This window comes from Tachypleus tridentatus, chromosome 12 (assembly GCF_004210375.1).
Source record: "Tachypleus tridentatus isolate NWPU-2018 chromosome 12, ASM421037v1, whole genome shotgun sequence".
Lineage (NCBI taxonomy): Eukaryota > Metazoa > Arthropoda > Merostomata > Xiphosura > Limulidae > Tachypleus > Tachypleus tridentatus.
In genome coordinates, this window is record NC_134836.1 from 25,345,334 (window position 1) to 25,368,486 (window position 23,153).

A 23,153-nucleotide genomic window follows, 5' to 3' on the forward strand; every position below is an offset into this window, starting at 1 on the left:
CCATAGATATCATGAGGGATTTTTACTAATACCCTTCCCTTTCTCTTTTCTACTTAAGCCCGTACTTCATCCTCAACTCTGGCATTATGTACATAGTTTCTTTGTTGTTGGGGTCTTTCAGGTGGAGACACAGTTTTGCCTTGGGTCATTTTCCCTGAACATATCTCACAGTTTAATGCGTTTTTTTTTCCCTTTCTGTGGCTTTATGTTTTTGATTTGGCTCCTGACAACAACATTGTTTGGGTGAGGTCAGCCTGTTGGCATTCTACCCTTACATATTGTTTAACCTATTTGTATCCTATCCTCTTCCTGTCCTAAATTCTCTCAACTATTACCTGTCTATCACTTCTGGGTAGGCTTGGCATGGCCAAGTGGTTAAGGTGCTCGACTCAAAATCTGAGGGTCGCAGGTTACTGTAAGGTGTTAATCTGGGAGATGTTGCAATTATAATCCCCAATTCTTAGAGTTGAGGTGAAGGCAGTATGATTCTCATCCTACCCTTGCGTGGATGTCAGTTACATATAGAGGAGGTTTTGAATGTAGTTGATTTGTCAAGTATGATCAAATGCACTATAACCACTCTGCATCTGATGATTTCTGCCTTTGTGTTTAATGAATTTCTACACATGGGCAAAGAATGTACCTGGTTCATAAGTGGTGTGGTTCTTCTATAATGATCTCCAAATCTCTTTCTGTCATAGTGAGGAGGTATTCTTTGGATGCTTCTGGGGTGTCTTCTGTTGTTACCTCATGCTGGTCCCTCTTTCTTCTCAGTGTAAGTACCATATCAGAAGTTATAATTTTACTCTAATAAAATGTATTTCTGATTGGTACTTACTTCATCTCAAACTTCCCACTCATCATTGCTGTTTCTCTGGTGTTCATACCTACTGTCAAACTTCAAAGTGATGGTTTGGAAGAGGAGTGTTGAGGGAGCCACATGTCACAGATGCATAATATGCCATTATGGATTAATAGATGGTGCATGAGAGATATATTGGAATGTACTATTTCAATAAATGGAGAGTGCAAGGCTTGCGATAAATGTAAAAACGTTTGCATATAGAGGGCAGCACTGAATGAGAACAGCTGATCTTCTGAGCTGATTTCAAACTGATGTGCCATCCCCACAAGTCAAAACAAAGAACTTGAAAAGAAACAAACAAAAATCACAGGTAAATTTATTACTTAAATGATATCCAAGTAAAGGTGAAAATAAGAAATAATCAATAACAACAATTACAGTATAAGATGTACTGCTTCTCAGTACATAGGTACCACAAAGAACAAATGTCTGGTGTGCTTAATAGCTAAATGGTATTCATAAAGGTGAAAATAACATTAAAAACCATCATCTAAACCAGTTAGAAAAGATAATGCAATATGGATATGCTGCAGTTACAGATAGTGCAGAACATATTACCTATTGATTGTACGTTAAATCATCCATTCATTAAATAATGCTGGTTTATTCTTTTAAAGACAACTGAAATTTGAGTGATAGGCATAAAACTTCAGATAATTTATTTGTTTTCATTCAAGAAGTTCCCTTATAATTCTTATGTTGGTAACTTTAATTGCATACTTTTAGATCTGAAGATTATTAATGTCTTCTGTGTATGTAAATACCTTAGGTTGTCACTACAGAGAGAATGTGGTAACAGAGGAACCTAAAGTGTTTGATATAGTAAATAGTGTTAGTCGACTGAAGTTTGAACCCAATAAAGAAGTAGTTGCAGTTGGTCATGAAACAAAGGAATTTAGGTGAGTCTCTAAGACATTTCCAATAAAATTAAGACCCCTATGTAAGCTGTGTGTGATATATTTTTTTAATGTGTCTTAATACAATCTTTTGGGGAAATTGTGCTATTAGAGATTTTTTTTACATATTATTCCCTTTTTCATTAGAAGTTGTTAAAGAATCTTGAAAGGTGATGGTTACAGTATTCAGTACTGTAGAAATAAAAATATCACTTGTCAAGAAAGTTTTCTTTACCCAGCCAGAAGTTAAATTAACATAGGTTTTCAGTCTTTCAATAAAGTATTTTATAAGCAAGTTCAGATGTCACAAAAATGCATCAACTCTCTGGGCCACAGCCCCAAATCGTTAATGAGTAAAAGTTAGAAATTTCATCTATAAGATATTAATTATATACTTGAAACTGTGTATTTGTTTGCTATTTTACTGATATTTTTTTATTTTCTTAAATATGAAAAGTTCAGATATTGAGGAGAACAATATCAGTGGACTAAGAACTGAACAACCAAACACAAATACCTTGGGAGAAGGTGGCAGTCTTCAGTTTAAGCAGTTCACATCATCAGAACCAGATAACTATGAATGTTTGTCTACATGCACTCCTGTAACTGTTACTGAAGGTGTAACTTCTAAACTGAATAGAAAGTGAGTATTGAACCTGTCTCCTAAACCTTGTGAAATTTTAGCTTATTAAGAAGTAATTGTTGAGTGTGTTACCCCTAAACATTATGGGAAATGTTTTTTTAATTTATATATTTAAAACATATTGTTTAACTTCTTATTCTTAAACATTATGGAAAGTAATTTTTTTGTTTGTTTAATTGTTTATTAACTTGTGTTGATCATACAGAAATTGGTGCCTATTTTGGTGTCCAGGAAATGACTGGCAAAAAAATCTTCATTTAAGTATATTAAAATTTTACAAAGTAAATTACCTATAGAATATTTGTATTTTGTGCTGAACTAGTTGACATGTATAGTGGATGAAGTTACGTTCACCTTAGTCTTAGTTGTAAGTGCAAGGTTGGAATGTTTGTAAAAAGTTAAATATGAAGCTGTATTGGTAATGTTTCTGTTGAAGTTTAAAGGAAACAGAAAAGAAGGATGTTTAAAATATTAGAATCAAAACAAAATAGGATGAGAAAACTGTAAAGCAGAAGAAATAGAAATAATAAGATACTTTATTGTTCTCATTGTCTTACAGTGTTTGTTGACTGACAGACTTAAGATTGATCAGACTTCTTTCAAGAAAAGTTATAAGAAATGGATGAGACTTTCATGCTTTTTCTGCTAAGTATGCACAGTGTCATGAACACATAAAAAAAAACACATTTTTTATGGTGCAAATGTATGTCAGGATGGAATGTTCATACTTTTCATGAACATTAAAATGTGTCACTTCTAAATATAATGAAAGGCATGTTTTTTGTTTTTTAAAAATGTGATTGTTGAATGTGTCACTACTGGTACAGTACTTTCTTTTGCTCACAAGATTCTTTCCTCTCCCTTTGGAATCAAAGATTCTAATGTGTTTCTGATGCAAATGAACATGTCATCTATTCACCAATAGAAGAGCACCATCATCATGTGACTACTTTTATGCATCACTACCAAACCATCACTTTTTGTTTTGCAGAGCCCGAATTCAGGTGTTTTTCTTTTATTTCAGTTTTAACAGAGTGGTTTCACTTGCATTTTATTTCATTTCTTTTCAAAAAAGTTTAACTTTCAGTTAAAATATTTTATTTACCAGTGTTTTACTGCAAAACCTTTTGTTTGTTTGTTTCATGTCAAACATGAAATCTGAAGTTCATGTTACCTCTTTGGTCCATCTCATTTGTCTGATGTCATACTTCACAGTCACAAGGATGGATGACCTGTTGGTAATCTATTCTAAGGAAGATTAAGTAATATGTGGGACAACCTTTGTCTTCTTCCTTTACACCTGTTCCTCCTGAGCCTTGCAATCTTGACCACACTGACAAGGATTTTGATTGTTCATTCCTCCCCTCGTAGAGTTTATAGTGCATTTCCATATTCTGTCTGAGAATTCTATTTGGCCCTTTACAGCATTTATTTATTTTGTTTCTCTGGTATGTGATGTTTTCTTTATTGCTTCTAGTTCTTATGACCCAAGTCCTTTGGTTATACATGATTCTGTCTTGCAATATTATTTAATCCTCCCCCATCCCCTGATGTTTAGGTTCACAGTGAACATTTTGGCTTCCATTTGGGTGATGGCATTAGTATGCCTCATTCCTCACAGGCTTAAGACCAGTCCACTTTCTCTTATTACAAGACAGATTGTCTTTGTCTGGAATAACAGTTTGATTTAGTTCTGCTTATTTGAGGGCCAGTATTTTCAACATTGTTTTACCATATGTCTCTGTTGTGTTACCATTCCTCAATTCACCACCTGTCCAAGGTTCTTCATAGGAAACCTGAGGGTTTTTTTCTGGGAACATCTTCTTCCTCACTTCTATGTTGGCCCACTTGCCATATTTATATCTGGCTCTGCAATTATGGTTTCATTCTTATTAGAATCGTGTTATAGGTTTGACACAATTCCAGAGTCTTTAGAGTCAAAGGTCACTTTGGTCCAATAATAATTCATTCTTTCATATCTGCTGGCCTGTTTGGTGGGTTTGGAGGCTTCCCTAAACTCTCTGAAGATTTCCTGTTGGAAGTCCATCAAGGAAGCTACTTACCTTATCAACAACTCATTTCCTCCCACTCTTTACAAGAGAAAATGGTTATGGTTCATTCTAACAATTCAAATGTTGTCAGTTATATCTCCAAACAAGGAAGGTACCAAGTCCTGGTGTTTTAGTATGCCATATTCCAGGTGTTATGAATCTAACTGCAGACCTTTTATCCCATACCAACCAAGTTCTTCCTATGGAGAGGTCCCTTCATCCAGGGTGTTTCTGGCATATATAATCTCACCTGGGTATGCTTCATATTGTTGTGTTTGCAACCCATTGAAATGGCAAACCTCCTTCATTTTGGTCTTTTGTCCTGCACCCCTCAGCTGTAGCAGTGTGTGCATTCAGTCAGGATTTAAGGGGCCTTTATTTCTATACTTACCCTCTGAACAGACTTTTCTTCAGTATTATATATCTCATACAGACCACTCCTTGCCACATGTTGCTAATTGCTCAGTATTGGCTTTGTAAGCCATGGCTTTCTCTACTTTGGCTTCTACTGGATCAGTAACTTCTTCTCTTACCTCTGTCCAAGTCTCTACTTCTGCAGCCTTGATTGCATGTGCTTCATCCAAACATTTTCAAACTTCCTTCACATGTGGAAGTAGTAACATTTTGGAATTTAACATTTTCTAACACTGAAAATGTATTTCCAATAGGTACTCACCCACTTCCCACCCTTTATCCCCACTGATTTGCCAATGTTTTCAGGTTTGTCTATGCCAAGTTTCAAAAGTTAGGACTGTGCTGCAATTGTGTTAATATAGAGGGCACAATGGGATTGATGGAGGGTGTTCATATGATCAGCACATGTTGTTACAATGACAAAAGGTATAGGGGTATAAAAGGTTGGTGTGCTTTTCATATGATTTATCAGTGTCTGAAGGGAAATGAAGGGCAAGATAGCTGTGGGGGAGAGAAGATAATTACCTTCAGTATTAGAAAATGTTACCTTCTTAAATGATTTTATAAAATGTGATAAATGAATGTGTCACTTCTAAACATTATGAAAGGCTGGTTTTTGTTATTTTCAAAATGTGATAGTTGGATTTTCTGCTCCTAAATGGTATGAAATGCCTGTTTTATAAAATGTAATTGTTCAATATGCTCATTCTAAACATCATGAAATGCATGTTTTTTGTTGCTTTAGAAATGTCACGCGCTTTTAGGAAAGGAATTTCTGGTATCGAAATTGTGATCTTTAAAATGCCATTGTTAAACCTCATGGAAAATTAGTTTTTCTGTTGTTTAGTAAAAAGTTTTCTATTTATATAAAGGTATTAAATATCCTAAAGCATGTATTAAAGAGTATTTTTTTTATTCTCTCATGGAAATCCTGTCTCAGCCTCCCTCAGGGAATGATAGCTTACAACTTCATCCTTGCTCTCCCAAAAGTCAACCAATCTTTTAGTTTTCTTAGATTCTGTGAAGTTCTAGTATGAACTTGTGAATGTGACTTGAACTGCATGTAACATTTAAATAGGGAGTTTGGTGAAATATCACTTTAATGGTGCATAAAAACAATCAATTGACCTGCAAGTGAAAGAATAGGTTTACAACCATAAAAATACTTTTGGAACATGGTTGCTCATTTTGATGAAACTACTATTTAGGTACTGAAACTAGTCAGTTTGTCAGGGCTGCCAAATCCATCTAAAATGCTGCATATAACAGTTATGGTCCCTTGTTATGGTAGCAGATATACAATGCTACAATCAGAGGATTGATTCCACTTTCTGAATGCAGCAAATAGCCTGATGTGGCTTTGCTGTATGAAAGCACACACTAGAACAATCATGGTAGGTGTGATGATACCTGACTATCTCTCAATATCTGTTAGTTATTTTTAGCAGTGTTATCTATTCCTAAGATAACATTTGAGGTCTTTCTATCTCTTCAGTTTTTGTATTTACTTTGTTTCCTGTCTTGAAGCATGGCTGTTATTAATATCTCCTCTGTAGATTAAAATTTGACTATTCATGAAAGCTCATGAACACTTTTTAGTTTGTTTTAAACTAGAGTATTTGTTAACATGTAGATTATATGTTACATTGGTTTGATCAGTATGACCACGATGGCTAATGATATAATGTCTGTTCCTTTGTTTCTTCACATAAAAGTAATCTCGTATGTCGGGTAACTAAGAAATATGTTCATTAATGGTCTGATTTTTCAGAAACTTAGCATGAATTGATCATGTAACAATTCATCTAAGTTTGTAGCTGTTTTGTAACTTTTTATGGTTGAATAAAAATACTGATAAGAAAGCATGTAATAAAATTATAATATTCAACAAAGATATTTTTTTTTTGCTTTTGAACTATTGGACATTAGTATCTTTTTGATGTTAGTAAATGTTGCATTCCTTTCTTACAGGTCTACAGAAACAGATAGAAATTGGGCAGTTGAATATGTGGAAGAGGATGGTCTGATAAAGTCTTTAATTAACCTGGTAGTGATCGGTCCTGCAGGTGCTGGGAAAAGTACGCTTGTGGAACACTTTTTGTCCAGGTTATTTTTACTGTTCTTAGCTAAGTGTTTTACAAATGTACCTGTAGTTAAATTACACATCTGTATGTGATTCAGATGTTTTTATCAGTCTCATTTTTCCCAATCTTTATTCATAGAGATCTGTTTCTGTGATGCAATCATTCAGTTGCATATCACTGATAAGAATTTTGTGGCAGTATAAATGTTGTAGAACTGCAATTTTTATGGATGTTTTATTAAAGTTATTGATACTATGGAAGTTTAAAACTGTTATGATGTTAGGGACCAAAATTTAAAAAAATTATTTAAACACACAAATAAGAAACCCTTTAACCATGGTACTTTGAAAAGGTACACCTTTCTTTGTAACTGGGAATTGTTAAGTTAACTGTTGACAATTGGAGTTGTTTTGCAAAACTTTCAAATGAATTTTGCAGATGTGACTAATTTATTTAATATTTAAAATATTTAAAAACTTGTAACATCTGAAAAGCCATAAAATTATTTGTATGTGCAAAAAAAAGGTAATTGCTTGGTATTACTAGAAAACAGAGGTAAATAATAATCAACAGTTACAAGTTTTTAAATATTTTGTTGTCTTGTGATGATAGTCACATAACAAAATCAGACTCATGAATATGATTAAACACTGCTTTTTCTTAACATATAATTAACACTATTGTAAATTATTGATGAAAATTTTAATACTTTAATTACTTTTGAGTTTCTGTGAACTCTATTGGTTTTTAAAGTAAATTATTTAATCCTTTCACAATGTGATCAGTAATTATACTGATGTACAAACGTTTGTACATGTTATTATTTATACTTTAACATTTAATACAGTATGTGTATCTTCACAAACTTTTGGTAAAGTTTGCAAGGTTTTTGTACATTAAAAATCAGATTTTTTTATGAGGTATTTTTAACAAAGATTTGTTTGTCAGTCTGAGTAAGAAGTGATTTTTCTGTTACAGGTAAAAAATATTCTTTGTCCCCAAAATCTTAAATATTATTTAATTTAAATATTATAATTTCTAAAAGCTCCTAAATACATTTTAAATGTTTGTTTTCAGTAAGACTTTATATTTTTTCTGTTATTTTTCTTAACCCTACCTACATAGGTTATATCAATTTGAATGGCCTCATTAACAATGATAAAGAAAAGGAAATAAACATAACCTGTGTTATTTTTCATTCTAGAATGACCACATATTATCACATGAAAATATAAGTATTTAACCTAAGTCTTGTAATATATTTATTGTTATTATACTGACCTTCTACTTTGCCTGGTTAACGTTATATAACTTGCATTTATGTGGTGCATGTGCAGTGATGTTAACTTATCCAATAATGTCACACATTTTGTTTGAACATATAAATTATTTTATGGCTTTTCAGATGCTACAAGTTTTTATTTAAATATTTTGTTAGATTATGATGCTAGGCATGTAACACAAAAGTGATTGGTCATGTTTGGTTCTGTTGGACTGCTTTTTCAGTAAAAGTAAGTGCATATAAGGAACAGTTTACAAACTTGAAAGAGGTGGATGGGACCATTGTGTTTGGTTCAGTAAGTACATAAGCCATATCTCAGCAAAATAAAAAGATATGAGTTTTTTATTTTATATTCTAACATGACAATATTCATATGGAACTACTGCTAATTTGAACTGGTGCTGCATTCAGCATACCATGACTCACAAAAATCTTTAGATGTCTTCTTTTAGTACTTACTTTTAATTTAAGAATATTAAAGGTTGAATTATAGTTTACAATTTGATACCAAGCTTATTGACATAAATTCATAAAATAGTAGTTCAATAACATTTTGAATGCAAATCATCAAATGAGATGGCATGATCTGTGACCCTTTGCATATGAGTTAATCCAGTTAATCACAAAGTTAGCTGCTTCTAGGTCATTGTACTAAGTTTGTTACAATGTTATATATAATATTAGACATAAAAAACATTTAATATGCCACTATTACAACAAGTCATTCCAACTTCTGCTGGATTTTGCTGTTTATTTACTCATAAAATAGTTATTTTACTCTCTCTCTTTTTTGTTTGTCATTTCCTTACACTGGGTGTTAGATTATAAAGGGCATATAGCATAAAAGTATTGAGTATATTTGAACATGTAGAAACTACTTGCAATAACTGTATAAAACAAGTCTATAATTTAATATTTAACAGGTGTGAATAATATTTTGTGTTTGTAAGATTTTAATAGGCATCACCTCTTAACAATCATCTTGGCTTTTTGTACTGAGAGGGCTGAACGTGACTCGGTCAGTGTGTAGGACTTTGGCTCTGCAGGCCCATTGTTTGTGCCCTTTACAAAAAAAAAATGCACATTAGGGTTATGGGTGAGTTTTAAGGGTAAGTGTCAAATCACACTTTTCTGTCATACGACAGTAGTCAAAGAGTTAATGGTAGGTTCTGTGGAGTAGCTATATTTTCCCTTGTATCAGTTTGAAACTATGAATGGCTAGTACAGATAGCTCATGAGTAGCTGTGTGTGAATATTCAAAACCTGTTTTACTCAGTGTGTTTTATGTTCCATACTGATTTCTTTGAATTGAAATAACTTAAAAAGGTGTCTTTCAGGAATCATGGTGTAACAATGGAAACTGCACACTTACAGTTCAAAACACCTGCTATGGATATTGCCCAAACAAAGTTTGAAACATCTTCTGGGCTTATCACCTTGCTGGATTTATCTGGCCACAGAGACTCCATAGTCAACATAATATCAGGTATGTGATATTTTGAAGTTAAATGTATGCATTTGTTTTCAAGTTTGGGAGTACAAAGAGGAAAAACAGGGAGCTCTTTACATGCTATTTTATATTGCAGCATATTTAATGGCACACCTTTAACTCTTGTAGTGGATATGAGAGACATTTGACAACTTAATTGATAAGTAACCTGTTTTTAATATTAATGTAGAACAAAATTATTTTACTCTAAAAAGTAAAGATATCATGGCTGTTTTTGTTATATCAGGTGCTTTTCGAACTGATGGTGTGATACTTGTATTTGATGCTACGAAGAAATATTTTGAGATGGGCTTTGATGCTGTAGGGCAGACTGTGGAACAAGCTTTTTTTATCAAGTCTCTAGGTAGGTTCTCTCTGATTACATAGCATCTTTGAGAAAGACAAGTTTGAAATCATGATATTTACTGTACAGTTCAGTTATTTAATCTATTTATTACTCTCACCATGCGAGGGTATTGCAGTTGGATCTATGTGTATGTGTTTCTGTGCATGTTTTCAAACACTAATGTACACACAAATTTATTACAAGATGGATAGTTAGTATGGAATAGCCCTCTCTAAATTTGGCTCAGATTTAATATCAGATTCTGGATCACTTGGAAGCAGTTTTATAATGGGGAGATGGGGCACTGTTTGTGGTTTTTGGTCAGTAAGTCTGCATATTGTGATTCAATTAGCATACAAAAAAATCAGGTTTTTAACCCTGTCATGGGTCAAAAGCCATGTCATCATGTTTGTTGACTTGCATTCAGAATTTTATTGAACTACTATTTCATGAATTTATGTCTATAAATTTGGTATTAAATTGTAGATTATGAACCAAATTTTAGTGTAATGTATTAGTTAATATTTAAATTTAAAAGTAAGTATTAAACAAATACCACTAAATATTGGTTTTAGTTTTGAATGTGGCATTAGTTCAAATTAGATGTTTATGATGTTAAAATATAAAGTCTGTAGTTTGGTAGGAATTAAGAACACAAATAACCATTATTGACAAGCTAGAAAATAAAATAAGAACCTTTTTTTTTTCTGAGATATGGCTTATGTACTAAATCAGACACAGTGGCACCATTTACCTCTTTACATTTTTAGAAACAGTCCCTTATATATTCTTACTAAAATATATGACTTGAATAACTAATCGACAGCTCAGGATGTCCCCTTAGTGATTTTCTCAGCCATTTTAATTTCTGAAAAGGCTACCATATTCTTTTAATCCAAGATTTCAAGAAGGTAGGTTATGTCTTTAGTCTGCTTAAAGCTTCATACAAAGGATCTAAATATGGCTTAGTTACAAAATTGAATAAATTATAGTGGAATTCTATGGTATCATTATAGTTATTTATGATTTTTTCATTACTTAAATGTGTATATAAGACCTAAATTTTTTTATCCACCATTTGTGACATTTTAAAAAACTTAGTAACCTATGTCCAGTGACAACTGAGTTCAAAAGTTGTTGCCAGAAGATATAATTGTTTGCTTTATTTCTTTATTTATTGATTTATATTTTTTAAGAAAAATAACTTTAATGACTTGTTTCTAAATAGTAATAATATATATTTACTTATATAATGTATAATAATTTAAATGTTACTGTATAATACAAAATAGTAGTCCACTGAAAATCGACTAAGACTGGGTCAGTTTTATATTATTGGATATGGGAACATGACTGCACATCCACTGCATCAATGGAAGTTATGTAATGTTAGTTGGCATGACTATAAGGTCAATATAATAAAAAGTAACAAATTATATATAATGTTGTGAGACTTAAGCTACTTAAACTAAACATTTGTATTTTTTGTGTTAAGATATGTAGTCACTCTAGCAAAAAACAAATTATTATTTTCTAATATTTTTATGATGGTTACAAGGTTGATCAAGTGACAGACCTGGCATAGGGTATAGAAAATAACATAAAATATGAAGACTTACTGAAAATATTTCAAATGTATTTAGGAGGTGTTTGAGTTTACACAAATATTCAAGATTTTTGGGATGAAGAATAGTTTTTTAATCATAACATGAAACCACTTTGTACTTGGACTAGTAACCAAACATACTTGATTATTTTTGCAAAAAAATATTTAGGAAAAATATTTAATGAAAAAAAATCTGATTTTCTTTGTACTTTTCCACAGTCTGCCAGAGTTTGGGAAGGTACACATACTGTATCAAAAGGTATAGGGTAAAAGCTGAACAAGTGCAAATGTGCATATGAACTTCTGTATATTATACTGAGCCCATTGTGAAAGTGTTAATAAAGTAGTTTTACTAAAAGTTTGTTTGTGAAAGTATCAAGCCTTTTTTATTATTAGTCAGTTGTTTTATCTATCCTTTGTGATGTCTGTCAATTTGACTGACCTTGTAACCTTCAAAAAAAAAGAAGAAACACAAATTATGCTTTTTTTCATTCTAGAATGACTACAAATTATAACATTAAAATACAAATGTTTAGTCTAAATAGCTCAAGTCACATAAAGTTATATATTTTTTAAAAGTGATCTTCAATTTGTGCATGGCTAACATTACAGAACTAGCATTGATAAGGCATACATGAACTCAAGTTACTGTATCTAATAATATAAAACTGACCTTTAGTTTTAAAAAGTGACCCTACCTGACTTGTTTTGGTAATAAGTATTTTGAAGCAGCCCCACTTTAATTATTTTACATTATATATATGTATATGGATTATTACCATTTAAAAATAAGTTATGATACTTGTTTTTCTTAATATACAGAACAGTAAATAAAGAAGTAAAGCAAATAATTTTCCCTTCTAGCTATGACCTGTGAACTTGGTTGCTGCCTGACATAGGTTCTTCTAAGCCTTTTAGAATTTCTCGTGTGGAGGATGTGAAGAAAAATTTTTTTTGGTCTTATATATACAGTTGATTATTCAAAAAATCATGACAAACTATATTAATACTATAGAATTCCACTATAATTTATCAAGCTTAGTAACTAAATTGTATTTAAGTCTAAAAAAATGTGTGAAATTTTGAGCAGATAAATATGCAACCTATCTTCTTCAAATTTTGACTTGGAAGAACAAGCTAACATTCTAACAGATAAAAATGGCTACGAAAGCCACTAAGGGAACATTCTAAGCTGTCAGTTGTTTATTCATATGTAATATGTTAAAGTATGTATATAAGGGACCATTTTCAAAAATGGAAAAAGGTAATTGGAACCACTGTGTTTGGTTCAGTACATAAGCCATATCTTAGCAAAATGAAAAAATATAAGTTTTTTATTTTACAATCTAGCTTGTCAATATTGGTAATCTGAGTTACTAATTCATACTAAATTATAAACTTAGTATTTTGACATCACAAACATCTAATTTGAACCAGTGCTACATTCAATACACCACATGACACACTAAAATCAATATTTAGGTGTGTTTATTTAATAGTGATTTTTAAATTTAAAAATTAACTAATACACAACACTAAAATTTTGTTCATAATCTACAATTTAATACCACACTTAATAATTCAATAAAATTCTGAATGCAAGTCAACAAGCACAGTGACATGGCCTTTAATCCATGACCCTTCATGGTAGGGTTAATCTGGTATATGGAAGTGCTTGATATTGCAGGATTTATTTTGTCTACAAAAGTGTTTATAATGGTGCAGTGCTTGATGCTTTGAGATGCTCATTAATCAAGGTTCTGTTGTAAAAAGTAAGTTGTCGTGATGGTACTGAACTAATCACATCAAAGATAACTTGTCATAATGTATCAGTTTGTACAAGAAGCTCAGATGTCATGATTACATGGTAACTATATGTGGAAGGTGAAATGCCATGATGAGGCTATCTACATGTGAAAAGTGAGATACAGGTATAAGGTAATCACTTATGAAAAGTGAAGTGTCATGAGGATAGGGTAACTAGATATGAAAGAATAGTTGTCTTGATGTTAGGGTACCTACGTATGGAAAGTGAAGTGTCATGAGGACGGGGTAACTGCATGTGGAAGGTATGATGTCATGATAACAGTATCTACATATGGAAGGTGACATGTCATAATGACAGGGTATCTACATACGGAAGATGAGATGTTATGGTGACAGAGTACCTACATACAGAAATTGAGATATCGTGATGACAGTGTATCTATATGTGGAAGGTAATATGATGGTAGCGTAACTACATATGAAAGATATAATGACAGAGTATCTATATGTAGGAGGTGAGATATTATGACAGTATAATTACATTTGAAGGTGAGATATTGTGATGACAGTGTGTGACATATGGTTATATATACAGTTTAAGAGATGACAAATTTTCATTAAAGAAAGGTTAAAACATATTGAAGTGCATATTGGATTACATACCCAAATTACATATACTGATTTTAATGAGATTTTTGTGTAGTTGGACATGAAGTTTGAAACATGTCTCAGCTTCCACAAGTTCAGTGTTGGTTAGACTAGACAGCATTGTTAACAGTTTAATTATTATCTGTTAACAAAAACCTGCTATTCTGTTTTAGGCCACAATTGGTGAAAAGTAATAAAACTTAAGGATTTTTCAGCCAGTGTGTATATTTATCACATCTTTGTCTTTATTTAAAGCTTGTATTTTAAATCTGTTCAACCACTTTGTTAAATGAACTGCATCAAAGCTGAGTTATAGTTATTTCTGTTGAAATAAGTACTTTAATAAATTTTGATGGTGTATATTGAACCAGTTACACTACACTTTATGCTGTACTATATAAGACCTGGAAATAATAGCTCAAGTTGCTAGAAATGATGAGCAGGACAATGAACGGACAACCTATCTGGTGAACTTCATCAGGTCAGCAACTTTGAATTATATAACTTCTGATTTAGTATTAATGATTATTACTACCAGGGGTGTTGCAGTTAGCAGTGGCAGTCAACAAACTAGATGTTATGGACTGGGCTCAGGAACAATATGAACTTATTATAACCAAGTTAGGAATACTTTTTAAACAAGCAGGATTTGAGGAAAAAGATGTGGCATACGTTCCATGTAGTGGATTAACCGGAGAAAACCTGACTGGACCAGCCAAGCAAGACAAGTTAACCACATGGTATAAGGGACCTTGTCTTGCAGATGTAATTGGTATGTGTATTACTGCTAATATTAATTTGTTTATCATTTATTTTTCTTTATGAAAGTAATGTGGCTTCCACTCACCTTATTACAGTTATGACTGATAACATAAAGACAGTTTGGAATCACTCCTTCATTATAGGCTCTTCTTGCACATCCACTCTTGAGAAAAATAAAAATTTCAACCCACCTCTTCTTTCTTATGACTGATTTCCCATTTTAAACTCTTGTAATGTGTCGGCCTCCTCTTCCGTCAACACCAGCTCATTCCATAAACCATTCAACTTGTCCAGAAATAAAACTGTCTTAGCTATAGCTTAAGTTGTATTTTAGAAACTTTGAACATGTCTTCTTATTTTCTTGTCTTCAGAATATAGAGCCAAAAATTACAAAGTTTGTCTTATAGATCTCATGGATCATTCATTAAACTTAAATAAGCTCACTTCTCACCATTCTTCACCTAAGATGAAATAAGTTAAAACCTTCTATCCTTGAAATTATACTATTAGTCTTTTTATATGCCCTTTCCAGTAAGTCAGTATCTTTCTTAGATAAAGGGAAATACACACTACATTTAATGTCTTAATTAGGACTTTATAAGATAAAAATAATTACATCTTTCAATTTATAATCAATATATTTATACATTTACTTTGATTCACAAGCACTTCAGTGATGCTTTGATCGACTTAACTATCGCTCTTTCCATCTGTTATACTAAATGTGATTTATATTATGATTACCAAAATCCATTATGTCATTTTTTAACTATTTGTCCAACTTACCAATTGATCCAAGTAAGTATGTAGCACATCATCATCCTCAACAAAAGTAGAAATACTGAAAGGTTTAATGTCGCTAACAAACTTTACTAATTAACTACTTATATCCTGAGTAATATTATAAAGCTAGTAAGAAAACATAGGCTCAAACAACAACGTCTGAACACATTGCTATTATTGTTATGAGACAAGGTTCCATGTTGTGAATTCACAAGTATTGTTATTAAACAAGGTTTCATATTGACTCCTTTAGTATTGTTATTAAACAAGGTTTCATATTGACTCATTTAGTATTGTTATTGAACAAGGTTCCATGTTGACTCCAACGGTATCGTTGAACAAGGTTCCATGTTGACTCCAATGGTATTGCTATTAAACAAGGTTCCATGTTGACTCTAATGGTATTGTTATTAAACAGGGTTCCATATTAACTTGTATTGTTATCAAATAAGGTTCCATGTTGACTCCAATGATATTGCTATTAAACAAGGTTCCATGTTGACTTCAATGGTATTGCTATTAAACAAGGTTCCATATTAACTCTAATGGTATTGTTATTAAACAAAGTTTTATATTAACTCCACTGGTATTGTTATTAAACAAAGTTTTATATTAACTCCACTGGTATTGTTATTAAACAAAGTTCTATATTTTGCTGCTCTACTGATTACAGCTGTTTGTCTTACTTGATTAATTGCTATAATATTGTTTGTGACATGTAAACAAATTGTAAGTTACATTTAAATTAATTAATGCCATGAAAATAATCAACTAATCTGAATTAGTATTTCTGATTATTACTGTTATTTGATTAGTTATGATTCACAGAAATCAAAACTAATATTTCAGGTTCAATCAAACTTCCATCATGTTGTGTGTCTAAACCTCTACGTCTTAGTATTGATGAAACATGTAAAATTACTGGCTCTGATTTTTGTGTGGTTGGAAAGGTTGAAGCTGGAAATCTTCAGAATGGAGATACCGTCCTTGTTATGCCAGCAGGTGAAGAACTCGTGATTAAAGGTATGATGTAATTTTTATAGGTTTTAGTTCAAGGTTGTTGATTATTGCAGCATATGGTTAAATGGAAGTTGGCATGTAGGGTGTGGTTAGAAGGTAGGTTATATATATGTTAAATTATTGTTGGTTAGAGTAGGGAATGGTAAATGGTGATGTTTGTATGTATTGTTACATTATATTAGTGTAGGATGAGATTAATGGAAATTTGGTATATATGTTACATTATGGTTAATGCATGATCTGGAAAAAGGGAAGTGGGTATGTATTGTTACATTATGATTGGTTAGTGCATTGTATGGTTAAAGTGGTAGTTGGTGAGTATTGTTAATTAGTGTAGGGTTTGTATCACTTACATTAGAACAGAATGAAGATTTAATGTGACAATATTCTAGGCTTGATGCTCAATGGCTTCCCAGTGAGTCAGGTCTCTGATGGAGATCATGTAGTTGTTAAACTCACAAGTACTGACATTACTAAAGTGACTTCTGGCAGCATTATCTGTGATCCAAATCAGCCAATCAAGATGGTAACTAGGTTTCAAGCTAGTTTGGTTCTGTTTGACATCCAGGATCCCATCAGTGAAGGCCTTCCTGTTGTACTTCACTACCGAAACCTTCTTGAACAGGCTGTTATATATAAATTTGTCTCTCAACTGCACAGAAATATGGAACAGGTTGTGGAGAATACTCCAAGGTAATTACTGTAAACTCTTGTAGTAAAGTAGTTTGTTGCAAGCATGTAGTTTATGCTCAATAAGAAATTATGCCAAATAATACCAGTCAGTAGTCTGAGTTTTTCAAGAGATTGTCTAGACAAATAGTTCCTAAACTAAGGGTGTGAAAAATCACAAGATGTGGTAAAACAAACTTATTTTTATTTTAAAGACATTCATAAAACAGTAATTCTACAGACAATAACATAAAATATAGGATTACTATTAGACTTTATTGAAATATATTAGAATGTTTGAGTATGGAAGCCCATAAGAGAAGCTGTTGAATAAGTGACTTCATTTTAGTCTATGGTAAGAGCTGTGCTTTATGAAGAGGACACTGTGAATGTTGTATAAGAATCTACAATATATTGTTTATATGCAAGTATATCAGAAAATCATGTTTGGGAACAAGTGTAGAAAAAGAGCAAAAAATTCCATATAAAAGAATTATGAGCTGTGCCTTTCCCACATTCTTTTAGCTTGGCATAACACATTAAATTTCTGTTATTCAGACTTGCTTCAAGATTACAGAGAAATATTTTGTGATTACTTGTTAATATATATCCCAGTGTTAAATGTAATTGTGTAACATATATAATGAACTGTCAAGATTGTTATGGTTTTAATGTTGGAGAAACTGAAGGGAAAACATAAACTTGATTAAAAGAACATCTTTGTCCTCCTTCGCATGGTTTTAAATATCAGGCTTTTCCTCATCAAGGAATTAATAAAATTAATATTTGAAAACTTATTTATTAAATAAGGTAGTTATTGTTGTTAATTATGCTTGGAAAATAATGATTAATTAAGAAGTAGCCACATAATTAATATGTGCTTGATGATTATTTGAAATTAGTTTTGTTTATAAGAAATGCTGATGACAAAGGTTGATGTGAAATATTCACTGAATGTGAGAAGTTTTATATCTGGCTGTGTTTCAGATGTTTGACCCAGAACATCTGTGCTGCTGTTGAAGTTTTAGTAAACAGACCAGTATGTTTGGAGCTTTATAAAGACTGTAAAGAACTAGGGTGGTTTAGGCTGTGTTATGAAGAAGTAACATTTGCTGTAGGCATGGTAACAGAGGTGAGTATAAAGTAAGAATTAGTAGTTTTGTGAGTATGTTTGGAGCTTTATAAAGACTGTAAAGAACTAGGGTGGTTTAGGCTGTGTTATGAAGAAGTAACATTTGCTGTAGGCATGGTAACAGAGGTGAGTATAAAGTAAGAATTAGTAGTTTTGTCAGTATGTTTGGAGCTTTATAAAGACTGTAAAGAACTAGGGTGGTTTAGGCTGTGTTATGAAGGAGTAACATTTGCTGTAGGCATGGTAACAGAGGTGAGTATAAAGTAAGAATTAGTAGTTTTGTCAGTATGTTTGATGTAAGCAAGGTGGATTCCTCCTTGGTGGGTGTTCTGTATGGTTCAAACTTACATTCTTGATACAGAAATTAAAATGTTGACCAGTTAGTACCTTTACACCAGTTTTTTAACTTGTTCAAAGTCTAGAGCTCTCTAACCTAGTTATTTATCATATTTTGAACAAAGTTTCTGTTCTTTGGCTTGAAAGACATTTAGTAAAGTTGAAAGTTTGGTATTAATATTCATCATAGTGGTGTTCATTCTCTTTTATTTGACAAGGAAGGAGCTGATAAGTTTTTGGTGAACAAATGTGATGTTTTGAAACAAATTCAGGATATTAAAATTCCATTTCTTGAATAGCTGAGTGGTAACAAAACTAACTTTCATTGTTTTAACACTATAACCAAATGCCATTAAACACTGTCAAAATGAAACCCCATTTGCTAAAAAATTAAAACTATCTCACAATCTTTATAAACCATCCTATTTTTTAAAGTAAAAGCATAGTAAGAAATAACCAGGTGTGATCACAAAGAGGGAGAAAACTCCAAGAGTGTAAACTATTTATTTCCTGGAAAGTGGAAGGTCCACCTTCTCAGAACACTTCAGTCTAGAATTTGAAATTTTTTCCTTTAATTCATTCAAAACTTCAAACTAACTTCATGAATTGCATAGTACCCAAGTGGAAAGGTATTGATGATAAAATATTTATATATAGTTGTGGCTATTTTCAATCCTTCTACTTATTTCATCTGTTTCTATAATCCCAAACTTATTAGATAATACTTATGTACACTGTGTTTGTCATTTACTGTTTAATTCTCATGCATGTTATGAATGTCCTTTACTGTTTAATGAAAAGATAAATATAAAAAACAAACCTCATAGGTTGACAAAAAGTAACAAAATTAAGTAAGAGTTTGAACAATTGCCAATTATCTTATTTAAAGAAGGGAAGTGCTGTAAAGTCTACAGTTTGAAAAGTGCCACTTCAAACATCATTGTCCTTTAAAAAATAAAACACTTGGCTGTTGTTCAACTTCATATTTAACTTTACTTGTTACTGGTTATGTACACTATAGTCATATATGTATACAGTATTGTTATCATTAATTCTTTAATACTTGTGTGTACAGCATTATTGTTCGTTACTGTTTAGTGCTTGTGTATGATATGATTGTCAGTTACTGTTTAATCCTATGTGCGGTATGGTTAACTTTTACTGTTTAGTGATCATGTATAACCTCTCTTTACAGTTTAGTGCTCGTGTACAGTGTTTATGTGCAGTATGATCACACTTTACAGTTTAGTGTTCATGTACAGTATTACTGTCCTTTACAGAGTAGTGCTCATGTATGGTATGATTTCCCCTTTACAGTTTAGTGTTTATGTGCTGTGTGATCACCCTTTAGAGTTAATGCTCATGTGCAGTATGATTGTTTTTTATATTTCAGTATTCTTACATAATATTATTGTCCTTTACTGTTTGATGAAAAGAGAGATAATTAAAACAGTATAGGGTAATAAATGTAACAGTTTAGTGCTTATGTACAGTATGGTTGTTCTTTACTGTTTAGTGCTCATGTACAATATGATTTTCCTGTACTGTTTAATGCCATTGTGTAGTATGATTGTCTGTTGTTGTTTAATACCATGTATAGTATGATTTTCCTTTACTGTTTGGTGCTTTTATACATCATGATTACCTGTTATTACCTGTTATTCACGATGACCGAAGAAGGTCGAAACGTTGTTCGCTTTTCTATGTAAAATATTTTCTCAACCCAAACGAGCCGTTTTTGCATATATATTTCTCTACAAGTGGGATTTCCCGACATCACTGATTACTGTTTAGTATTCATGTACATTGTGAATGTACATTACTGTTGACTTTAAACTGTTCAATCTAATGAAGAGCACTAGTGTGAAACATCATCCCTCCTTAAATAAAAATAAAAAAAATATAAAAATACATAGTGATTCTTCAAGCTTTTCTTTATCTTTACTGTTTAATGGTCAGGTACTTTATAATATCGTTACTATCCAGCAGTCGCATACAGGATGGTGTCCCTTTTTTCTAATAATTAAAAATAGTGTGGTAGTCTTTTTATAATTTAGTGTTTAAAGACCCATTGTACATGCTTATTGTGTACAAACAGTATGGCAGCCTTACTGTTTAATGTTTACAGACATTAGGATATTCTTAGTATTTAATATTTACAGGCAGTATGGTTGTCTTTTCCTTCTTTAATGTTTACAATAGTATGATCATGTTTTATTTAATTCTTAGTCATGGAATGATTCTAACAATTTAAAATAAATATATTGTATACCTTGTTTTCATATTATAACATTTTTTGACATTTGCATGAATTTAAAAAAGAACTGAGAACATTTTATTTTAAAATGTGTTTCTTAGCAAGTACTCTATTCTTGTTTATTTACAGATCTTGTGACAACCAGAAACCCTGGAGTTAGTTTTTAAAACAACCAATTGATGCCTTGATGTAAAATCTTAAGTTTTTAACCACTGTCAAAAATGTTCAACTTTAGTACTTATGTATATATATATATATAAAGTGATTTATATTGATTTTGTGAGTTGTGTAGTATAGTTGCAGGTGTCGGATTTGTTCATTTGGTAAATAAAATTGTGGATAAAGGTTTCGTGTTATCTGTATTTGTGCTAAACTTGGTTTAACAGACGATAGATAATAACTGTCTCTTGAAGTTAGAGAAATACAACGAGGGTCAAAAAGTTATTTATTTTTAGGGATTTTCAATAAGGTATATTGATCAGAAACCCTCACAAATAAACGTGAAAAGTAAGGAGAAATCACGAGTTTCCATCCCTAGTGTTTGTTATTGTTGTTGCTTTTGTTTTCTTTTCATTTCAGAACCTAGAAGTGTGCCAAACCACCCTGTGTAGCTCTACCAGTTATTACTTTACCAGCTGACATAACTGTTTAAAACACAAGGAGATGTGAAGGGGCTGTAAAATCTAACACCAAATTACACTTTTGAATTATGTTGGTTATTGTTTGATAGCCATCATACCACTTCAATGTCTGTTTGTGACCTGAAAGGGTTAGATCCAAATGCCTAACTTGCTAGATTACTTACTGGGAGGATCCAAATATTACACACTAGGTTTGGTGGCAAACTGTCAAACATGTCTGTATAGACTTTTTTAAATAGTGGTTTTAGGTAATAATTATTCATAGAAAGTCATTCTGTATTATTTATCTGGAAATAATTATGCAATTTATTATTTAATGATCAAATGTTCTTTAGGAAAAAGCAACATTTTATTATCATGGTAACTTCTTATTGGAAGATGTTTTTCTGTAATATTATAAGGGAATATTCAAATATCTTTGGTCATATGTGTCTTTGGCTTGAAAAGATGATATTTGAAAGACTGAGGCCAACTGTTAACTGTATGAAGAAAATTTTCAACAAAGATTTTGGTAAGTAATTATTACAAGATCTAGTGTGTTCTGACAAATATAACAGCTCTTTTGTGTGGTACTTAAGAGATGAAGATAGAGATTCTAATGGATTTTATTAAGAAATTTGTCAATCTGTAGAAGAGGAAAATAATTTTAAGGGTTTTCTTGTTTTTTTTTGTTTTAAAGTGTAGAAAACTGAGTGAGCAAAGTTCTTCATATAGTTTAAGCAAAAGGTTTGGGTTCTTTGAAATAGTTACAAATTAATTTTGTTGTTTAGGTAAGAGGACAGAATTGTTTTAGAACATTTAATTTACAGTTAGGTCCCTCCAATTATTTGTACATTTAAACCAGTGACTTTACAGTTTCTACAAAAATATAGTAGGGAATGTTCAGTAAATATGTATATTGTAATAAAGATCTGTTTCATTTGAGTAGTGGTATAATAAAATTTACAATTAGGCTATTTCATATATTATGTGATATAGTGCTACTATAATATTATAACAATTACACTTCTATATGTGTATATTTCTGTAGCAATAACTGTACATTTAACTTCATTATTAATTCCACATGAAGACATTGCTCAGTTTATATTAGCTTTTCTTAATTTGTTGTATTTTTTATAATTTAGTATAATACACTTCCTAGGAAACAGTTGTGTTTAAAGGACTGTGTGTGTGTAGTTTTGCTACAATACATTTGATGGGAAACAGTGGTGTATGATGGAGTTTCATCATGCTTGGCTAGACATACAAATTTTACAATGAGAGAATGAAATCAAAAGGACCTGCTAACCACATCTAACATCCTGCCAAAGGCAGATAAATCTAGGAGGTCTAGAGGCACATCACCAAGAAAATGAACATAATTTACGGTTGCTATATTAGTCAGATATGTAGAAGTGATCATGCTATCACACTTCCTGTTCCAGTGCCTCTGTTTAAATTACTCATAGTAAGCAGCCAT

General features: G+C 31.7%; 1 protein-coding gene across 10 annotated transcripts in view; it reads left to right on the forward strand.

Moving 5' to 3' along the window:
• Positions 1-21,395, forward strand: part of LOC143235255 (uncharacterized) — a 36,017-nt gene extending 14,622 nt beyond the window's left edge. For 7 of the 10 annotated variants that reach the window (XM_076473215.1, XM_076473220.1, XM_076473218.1 and 4 more), the window contains 10 exons: positions 1,635-1,764; positions 2,219-2,404; positions 6,841-6,975; positions 9,573-9,721; positions 9,972-10,088; positions 14,630-14,863; positions 16,486-16,659; positions 17,049-17,349; positions 18,313-18,583; positions 21,180-21,395. In XM_076473215.1, the coding sequence (XP_076329330.1) occupies positions 1,635-1,764; positions 2,219-2,404; positions 6,841-6,975; positions 9,573-9,721; positions 9,972-10,088; positions 14,630-14,863; positions 16,486-16,659; positions 17,049-17,349; positions 18,313-18,472 (1,586 nt within the window). In that variant the 3' untranslated portion in view covers positions 18,473-18,583; positions 21,180-21,395. Of the gene's footprint in view, positions 1-1,634; positions 1,765-2,218; positions 2,405-6,840; positions 6,976-9,572; positions 9,722-9,971; positions 10,089-14,629; positions 14,864-16,451; positions 16,660-17,048; positions 17,350-18,312; positions 18,584-21,179 lie in introns of those variants that run through there. The other 3 variants (XM_076473223.1, XM_076473224.1, XM_076473225.1) reach the window with 3 other exon arrangements.
• Positions 21,396-23,153: the final 1,758 nt, after the last annotated feature.